The sequence below is a fragment of the Lepisosteus oculatus genome, chromosome 6 (genome assembly GCF_040954835.1).
Source record: "Lepisosteus oculatus isolate fLepOcu1 chromosome 6, fLepOcu1.hap2, whole genome shotgun sequence".
In the NCBI taxonomy this organism is placed as follows: Eukaryota; Metazoa; Chordata; class Actinopteri; order Semionotiformes; family Lepisosteidae; genus Lepisosteus; species Lepisosteus oculatus.
Window position 1 is genome coordinate 3,253,893 of NC_090701.1, and position 8,710 is coordinate 3,262,602.

Consider the following 8,710-nt stretch of genomic DNA (forward strand, 5'->3'; position numbering starts at 1 on the left):
TGGACACCGCCTCTCCAGCGTCTCCGTGTATTCGCCATCTTGAGCGTCCGCCTCGGCTGGTCTGCGGCTGAGTGCAGCCGTCCGCCTGAGGCCCTGGCCGGCGTAGCTGGGCTCGGTGTGATCAGGAGCGCCCTGGTTTCACGCCCCTGTCGCTCTTGCGGGCTCCTCTGCCGGGGGGGGGGGCTGTGAAGTGACCGCTGCTGGTGTTCGGGTGATGGAAGTCTAATGTATTGTGAGGGCCCGGGGGAGAAGCGGGGTGCGGGCGTGTGGAACCGGCCGCTCAGTGGGGATGTCGTTTCCACTGCTGTTTGTTTTGGCAGTTGAGCCCAGGTGTCCTGCGTTCCTGCCTGTTGGGCCTCTCGTCCCCACTGGTACCTGACCCTGTCCGGGATGGTTCCGCTTCAGCAGTAGTCACAGTGGGTTTTCTGCCACGCGTGCCTGGTGTTTTTCGGGAGGCTTGTCTTTTCTATCCAAGCGTTTATCTGGGCGGGAGGAACAGTTCTGGCTTTTTATTTAGGTATTGACATCTTTTTTTCCCTGCAGAATAGCTGACTCTGCTTGGTTGAAGAAAAAAAAAAGGGGGTGGCACCCTGTCGTTGGGAGATTGTTTTTTTTTTTCTTCTCTCCACTGAAAGAATTTCATGCCAGTGATGAAAAGTTCAAGCCCGTGGGCAGACAGAGAAAGTCTGATGTCCAGCCCTGCTCCAGGACAAGGTCTGTGAAGTGTGAGTGGTACAGACATGACGCAGAAGGATGGGTTTTGCTAACGGTTGTCCAGTCACTCGTGTCTCAGTGTGACTGCTGTGCTGGGGGGGTGGGTATCCATTATCCATGAGACACGAATCCCTTTCCAGGAAACTTAAAACCGTTTCTTCTTATTCTGACACCATGTGCCGCTGATAGATGTCTGAATGTCTGATAGAATTATTTCTACTCGCATGGAGAAGAGAAGGAAGGGCAGTGCGGGGAGCGGAGCTCTTCCACTCGCAGGGATGAGGTGGAGCAGCACAGGGCGTGTACGCCCTCTGTTGCGCCTGGACTGACCTGCCGCCAGGGGCCGCAGTGCGGCTGGTTTCGGTGGAGGCGCGCAAGCCGGGACGGGGGCAGATCCGGCTCAGGGCTCGTTTTCCCGGCTGCAGACTCTCCTTCACCCCCAGGCCCGGCCCCTGAGGCGCACTTCTGAAGGTGAAATGCAGTTTCTGCATGCCCCCACCCCCCCTTCAAGTGTTTCCGGGTGGAAATAAATGTGCGCTTTGAAACAAAATCAGGCGCACGATTTTTAATAGAAAGTCCTACACGTACACCTGCTATGTATCTATCCCTTGCCTTATAGCTAACGTGCTGGACCGCTCGGTGGGCATACTGTGCATTTAGTGTGTAGTTACTGTTGCTCTACTATTATGATATGTGATTAACAACAGTTACTATATCGTAGTTGTGTATTACTGCAATTTCCCTCACGGGATCAGTAAAGTATCTATCTAGTAGCAGTATTATAATTTGAAGGACCAAGTATAGGTGTATTCCATGCCGAAAAGAAAAGAGACACATCGTTTCAGCTGTGGAGCCTTCTTCAGATGCGTAAATATTTTTTTTTTAATCATTACTTATCATTTAGTCTGTCATTTTATAATTTAATCTATGAATTGGCTCCATCACTCTGCTCTCCTCCCCACTGATAGCTGATGTGTGGTGAGTGTACTGGCGCACTATGGCTGCCGTTGCATCAGGTGGGGCTGCACATTGGTGGTGGTGGAGGGGATCCCCATTACCTGTAAAGTGCTTTGAGTGGAGTGTCCACAAAAGCGCTATAAGCAATTATTCTTCTTATTATTATTATTTATTAATGTGAATACACACACTGAGACCCAAAATCCATTTTTTTGCCTTTTATGGAACTTCAGCTTTCCTCAAACTCCGTCTTAAACCCTGTTTTTTTGTTTTCATCAAATGTGTGAAAAAAAATCTAATAATTTAGTTTAATATATTTAACGTTTTTCTCCATTAATCGGCGTATGAAATAGGTTTATCACCGGATGCGACGCTCTCCGGTTTCCTGACCTTGACTGCCCCCTCATGGCGGTTTGAGGGACAGCCGCGTCCCCCCCTCTCCCGCTCTGACAGGCGCCCGCACGGAGTCGTGACAGGTGGGGCGGCTGGGGTCCGAGGTCCGAGGCCAGACCAGCCACACCCGCATGCTCATCCCAGCAGTGCCCAGGCGCCGTTTCCACCCAGTCCGGGGACACGTTTCCGGGTGAGCCAGCGTATCTGAACTTCCTCCAGTGTGCGTTTGGACCCCCCCGATTCTCTCCCACTGCGCCCCAAAACCCTGGTTCTCCCTCACCGCCCACCCTCTGAGGACGAGTGGGCGAGTGCGGAAAAACAAGGCACAACAGCATCGCTCAAATGATTAAACATCGGAGTGGGGGAAAAAATGCTCCTGTACACCAGGAGTTGTTTTTAACTGTTAAAACATCCCAACTGTACCCACAGTTAAAACAAAAGCCTAACTGTGCTGAGTAACTAGAGGAATAGATCGGAATGAGGTAGTACAGTAGGGCTGAAAAATGACATTTCTTATTATGATTATTAATTCATTATTATTATTTACAGGCCAACACGGTCACAGAACAGTGCCCAACTTATCAGTAATTTAGCAGTTCAATCAGGATCGTTAATTACCCGTCTCATCCAAACAGCACCCCTCCCTGCAGACGATCTTTAAAATAAACATAATCAAACAGGCAGAAAAAAATTATATCAGATCCTTCCCGCATCCTCAATTCTGAAGACCAACTTCTTCCTTCTGGCAAACGCTTTAGGGTTTCCAAATGGAAGTCAAACCGATACAAACATTCCTGTGTTCCACTCTCCATTACAGCCGGCAACGCAAATGGCAAGGATACACACAAATTCGGACCTTTACACTCCACTTGTGTGCAATGTTTTGCAATGCGTTATAAATGTTATATGTCGTTATGTGTTATACAGGAGTAATGTGCAATGTTAGTTTTTTTTCTGCATTATATTTAAATGTGCAGAAGTGCTGTTTGTCCACAATAAATTTCCCTCAGGGGGCAATAAGTCTTCTCATCTCAACTCCAGTCCTGGGTGGCTGCATTGCTGTAGAGTTTACGTTTCTTTACCTCATCAGCACCAGAAACTGGGGAAATCAGTTCATCTGCTTCAGTTCAATGACTAACCACTCAGCTGACTTGTGGCGCGTTGAGCTGGGGTGAAAGACAAGGTTTTGCTTCAGTGTCTTGCTCTGAACGCCTGGCTTGGAGACGTGCCCATACGCCGGTGACGTCAGAGCCAAGGACACAACCCCTCTTCTTCCCTTCCTCTTTCAACCACTAGATGGCAGTAGCGGGCGGCATGATCCTTCAATCGAACGGAAGGGGGCGGTAGCGCCAAAGCGGATGAGCTACTGTACGTGTTCATAGAGAAGACACCACACACCAAACGGAAAACAAAGCATAAACATACCTCATCAATTCCCTTGAAAAACTTTTTTTGAAAGCCAAGACAGACCAATAGTGGTTGCAGCTATTTTGTTTTAGGGTTTTTTAATGCTTTTTCTTTCAATTTTATATTAACTATTTTACGTTTTGGAGGCTGACCTAGTGGGGCTGAGCGCTGCTCCTCAGTCTTCAGAGTTTCACTCGCTGCACGCATTTCATTATTACAATAACTTGTAATAACTCTTTTCACCCTAAAGGGCAGTGCAGCCCCACTGCACAGCACATCAGAGTGAGAAATCACTTCAGCTGGTAGATGGTAAGAGTACAGAGTAGAAATCAGCCAGACATCTGTATGAACACCCTACATGTAGTGGTGTGTGACCTCCAAATAAATCAGTATAACCCTGTTCAACCTGCAGGACGTCTTCAAGTCAGTGCGATTTAACTTTCTGCTGGGTGATCTCTGGTTTATAGTGGGAGATAATCTGCACGAGTATAAACGAATTAATGACGAGAAACAACAGTCCAGCCAGCCAGATGAGAACAAATGTATTGTCCCCTTCAAATTCCAGATAATACGCAGGTGCCAGCCACAGGGCCTGCAAGAAAAAGAGCAGTCTTGAGAGCCTAGCAACCAGCTCTGGGCCTGAGAAGAGAGCAGAGACCACACTAAGCAAAGCAACAATCTGTTTCTTTACTTTTCTGACGTCATTTCATTTGAAAGTATTACTGGGATTTTTCAAACAGACATTAGATCAGGACTTCTTAAGTTTGGCATGTATTTTACAAATGTACTAGATTGTTCTCACGTAAGCCAGCAACTGGAAAAACAAATACATCAGCAGTAACAAAACCTGCATTCTTAATTATGCATTTCTTTACCGAGGATAACTCACAGAGGGAACATATCTCATAACATATTTTCTGTATTGGAGAGATGAACACAAATGCAATATGCCATATAAAATCATCTGTTTGAATATTTCTTTGCTTAACCTTAATGGTCATATATAAATGATAATAGTCCTATAATTATGCAATTATGTAAGGTAGCTGTTACCTGACCAACAAACCACAGGCCAAGGAGCCCCAGTCCTTGCTTGAGTGATAACGTCAGGCAGGGGAGAACCAGAGGCAGCAGGCACAGGTACCAGAGGAAGTACTGCAGACAAAAAAGACAGGACACAGGAAAAAAGGTCACTACAGGACGATCAGTGGGAAATTATTCAGCTTCCTTTCTCAAGATCTCAAGATTTCTCAGATTACTGTGAGTTATCCTTTGTGAGTCATTGCAGTCCCACCATTTCCAAGAACAAATGAGTTTTCTCTGCGGGTAATTCACACGATCCCCGTCGGGTAGTTTAGTGGACACACTGGTCGCTTTAGTTTGAGCTACGAGACCTTTTAAATCCAAAGCCAACAGAACAGCCAGTGTCACCAGGGACTAAAAGCGCTCCCGTTAAGAACCGCACGCGGTTTCACATCGAGCAAAGCCAGGAACGTGCCGGCACGCTCATTTACAGAGGTCATGCGACGAGACAAAACGGCCAGCGCCCGAGACCTGGGAAGTGCAGACTTTGTTGAAGCTGACGAAGACGGCGGTGTGCAGGAAGCAGCAGAAGGCCAGGTCCGGGTGGAAGGCCAGCGCGGTCAGCAGCAGCAGCGCCAGCTGGGGCAGGAAGGCGGCCAGCCCCAGGGCCAGGCTGGCCCGGCTCTCCGCCGTCAGGTACAGCATGTAGAAGTAGGCCGAGAAGTTGTGGCGGATGTCCCTCCGGGTCACGTGGTACAGGTACGTGTGCTCCACAAAGTCCCAGCCATACCTTCGACAGAAACAGGCCGCGGGGAGAGAGAAACGGGTGAGACCAGAGAACAGAACCCCTGAGCCCCAGCTGGGCAGAACGCCATTTCCCAAACAGTTCTTTCCAAATCGTTTCTTCTTTGCGTTTCTGGATCAACAAGGCACACGCCTCGTGCAGCCCAATTCAAGGCATGGACTGGACGTGCTCGCCGAAGTCTCATTTCTCAACAGATGGACCCTGTCACAGCCCGACGGCGCGTGGGTCTTGGGTATGACAAAGACAACCGAACGGTCCGCTCTCTGGGTTATTTCCCAGTGGACATCTCTTTCTCATCCATCCCCCCCCGCCTGAGGGCCATCGGCATCAAGCCGGTACAGATCCAGGACCGCGCAGAGGGAGACGCAGAACTGGCTTTGCGGGATCGTCTCCAGCACACCTGGTTTACTCAGGCTATTCTCCCACAGTCCATTCCGTTCAGAAGCTCGTCAATCGCTGCGTTTCTGTGAAGGAACAGGTAAAGGTCAATTCTAACACAGCGGTTCGGAGCCGCCTGACGAAGGCACTCCTGCACCCCTGCAGACCTCTCAACAGCCGAAATATTGTTACTCCTTTCTATTATCCAGCATGGAATTGACCTTTACTTGTCCCTCTACAGCCGACGTGCAACGTCACAGCTCACCCACTCAGACGCTGTATTCCTGTGACCTCTGGCTCGGGCGGGCTCAACACCGCAAAACTCTACAGGAAGAAAGACGTTTACAATCTCGGCTGAGCCCAGTTTTAACAAGAGACAGAAGGGGCACTAGCTCCGCGGGCAAAGAGAATTCTCCTAAGGAGCGTAATTCATCCCGGAGATGCCGATGGCTGCCGAACCACAGGGAGCAGCGGGGAAGCAGCGGGAACGCGTCTCAGAGCCTGCGCTGGCTCCCTCGGGGGCCTCTCACCATTCCCCGCACCGGGGTCGCGTCGGGGGGGGCGGACCTCAAACTCACATGTGATAAAACACCAGGCCGAGCCCACAGAACGTTCCCCCAGCCACGGCCGCGAACACGAGCAGGTCTCTGCTCAGGAGCCCCGAGAGCAGCGTGGGGGCGGGCCGTCTCCGCAGCGCCAGGGCGATGGGAATGGCGTAGGTCGCCGGGTAGATCTTCATGTGCACCGCCAGCCCGTAGCACAGCGCGGCCCGGCTCAGGCGGCCCCGCTCCAGCAGGTACAGAGTGGCGACGACCAGCACCGCCAGCAGGGACTCGGCGTTCCCCCGGCTGGAGACGCCCACGGGCAGGGGGTTGAGCAGCCACATTGCGCAGTAGCGGCAGGCCGCCGCGCTGCCCAGCCCCCGGAGCCGCAGGAGCTCGTGCAGCAGCAGGGCGGAGAGGACGTCGCAGGTCACAAACAGCAGCTTCCCGAACACCGCGGCCACGTAAACGTTGGGGGTGAGAATCCAGGCCAGCAAAGGGGTGTAGCGGTAGGTGGCCCTCTTATAGGGGGAAGAGCCCTGGGAAGGCAAGGCAGGAGCGTTCAGGTGGCGAGAGAAACACGGCAGGGCTTCTGCAGGCTACAGAACGACGACAGAAGAAAACGTCTCAAAACGCGAAAGGCAGTTTCCCTGTGGCGATCTCTGTAAGTGCTACCAGGGCGTTTAGCCTATAGATTATCATGGGTCAGGCGGAAAACTGATCATTTCAGTGAGACAAGGGAGCAAGTGAAAACCGTTCAGTAAAAACATTGAGTAAGTGATATACCCGAGGATCAGCAATCAAGTCATAATTACAAGTAGTATTTTAAGATCATGACTACTTGTTCCAAACTCGACAAATGCACACGTGTTCATTAAAATGCACAACGCTTCTGCGTACAAACCTGTGTGACGAACCGCGAGGCATCTGTGAAAACGTGGTAGTCGACATCGGTGTATTTCACCACCATGACCTTGTCCTGATACACCCCATAGAACACCAGAAGGATCCTGATCAAGTACGCTGTGCCAAACAGCGCTCCCTTCTTCTGAAGCAGAGCGGTGGTCCAGTCCTTGAAGGCGGCCATTGGACAGCAGCAATTTCGCCCTGCTCTCCCAGGGGGGCGCACCACACTCCTGGGGGAGTTCTAGGCTCTTCAAGCAAGAGAACAAGATTCCCACAAGTTCCCGTCACTGTCGGGGTTTCCTAATTTAAGCCAAAATGTTTTGCCACCACATTCGATTCCGGAGGACATCATGGCATCTGAAAAGTAATACCAAAAGTTGCTGAATAAAGCACAGACCGGTTCAGGGCTCTACAATCAGCCACACCTCGAACGGGGGGCTTTGTCTTGACACGGATCTGCTTTAAAAACTGTTTCAATTTCCCGTCCAAGAAGGGGCAGTTTCCCCCTCAAGCCGCCTGGTCTGTGAGAGCAGTGTAACTTAAATAAAATAAATGGCCACTAAGGGAGACCAACATTGAACTTGTCAAAACATAAATAACGCCGCTGAAGAATGCGGACCTGTGCTGTATCAGTCCTGACAAACTCTTCAGCTATTTCCACAAATCTGATCGGAACGAGCGAAGTATCTCTAGCTCTTCTCCTTTAAATTATATGTATAACAAATTACATCATTTGACATGATTGCAGATGTGCTAGGGCGGAGCGGAGGCTCTGTGGCTCAGGATCTGCGCCTCTGGCTGGAAGGTTGCCGGTTCAAATCCTGCAGCAAGCAGAGGAATCCTACTCCGTTGGGCCCCTGAGCAAGGCCCTTCACCCCAACTGCTCCAGGGGTGCTGTATAAATATCTGACCCTGCGCTCTGACCCCCAACTTCTCTCTCTGTCTGTGTGTCTCATGGAGAGCAAGCTGGGGTACGCGGAAAGACAAATTCTTAATGCAAGAAATTGTATATGGATAATAAAGAGATCTTATCTGTATATTATTTGAAAAAATAATGATACATTACGATTTTCACTGCAGCCTATTATTGCCATTTTATATAAAAAAACAAGATTCACTCTTTTATCGACTGCAGTTAAAAACTTGCTTTGGTTACACACTCAGACTAGATTATAAAGTAAATTACTGATATTACACGTGTGGAGTCTGTTTATATCAGATAAATGTAACCAAGGTGTCTCACCCCTTTTGAGCTGACAGCGCTACAGCTAACTGTAGCTTTATTGCACACAGCGTGCTTTAAGATAAGCCATTTCCCTTCACTCTAAATAAACGGCCAGAATAACACTTCAAAGACAATCAGACATTTAAAGAAAAACCGGCGAGATACCTCGGATTCACCGATTTATATCGAGAGCCGCGATTTCCAGTTCCAGGAAGTGACACAAGGCGGAAGTCACCGTGCTGGCCTGCCACGTGACGGTTAACCGCGAGAGCGTCGGTCCTCTGTCGCCGCGGCAACCGAGAGGCTCCCGTGACGCCCGCTGGGCGGCACCGAGGTGGGGCGGGGGGAAGTGACGTCACG

The 8,710-nt window shown here is 50.1% G+C and overlaps 1 protein-coding gene across 2 annotated transcripts; it reads right to left on the minus strand.

The window, feature by feature from the left end:
• Positions 1-3,552: 3,552 nt before the first annotated feature.
• pigm (phosphatidylinositol glycan anchor biosynthesis, class M) lies at positions 3,553-8,664 on the minus strand. 2 transcript variants are annotated; one of them, XM_006634581.3, is made up of 6 exons: positions 8,516-8,664; positions 7,124-7,482; positions 6,256-6,758; positions 5,026-5,284; positions 4,525-4,626; positions 3,553-4,063 (listed from the first exon to the last, which is right to left on the minus strand). In XM_006634581.3, the coding sequence occupies exons 2-6, from the start codon at positions 7,304-7,306 to the stop codon at positions 3,896-3,898; spliced, it is 1,215 nt and encodes a 404-aa protein (XP_006634644.2). In that variant the 5' UTR covers positions 7,307-7,482; positions 8,516-8,664; the 3' UTR covers positions 3,553-3,895. The 2 variants fall into 2 exon arrangements, with proteins under 2 accessions (XP_006634644.2, XP_069046979.1); XM_069190878.1 differs by lacking the exon at positions 8,516-8,664 and adding an exon at positions 8,369-8,502.
• Positions 8,665-8,710: the final 46 nt, after the last annotated feature.

Coding starts and splice junctions, on each gene's coding strand:
- pigm (XM_006634581.3), bottom strand. CDS start 7,306: ATGGCCGCCTTCAAGGACTGGACCACCGCTCTGCTTCAGAAGAAGGGA. Junction 6,759..7,123: donor CCTCGCGGTTCGTCACACAG/GTTTGTACGCAG, acceptor TTGCCTTCCCAG/GGCTCTTCCCCCTATAAGAG. Junction 4,627..5,025: donor ACAAAGTCTGCACTTCCCAG/GTCTCGGGCGCT, acceptor TTTTGTCTGCAG/TACTTCCTCTGGTACCTGTG.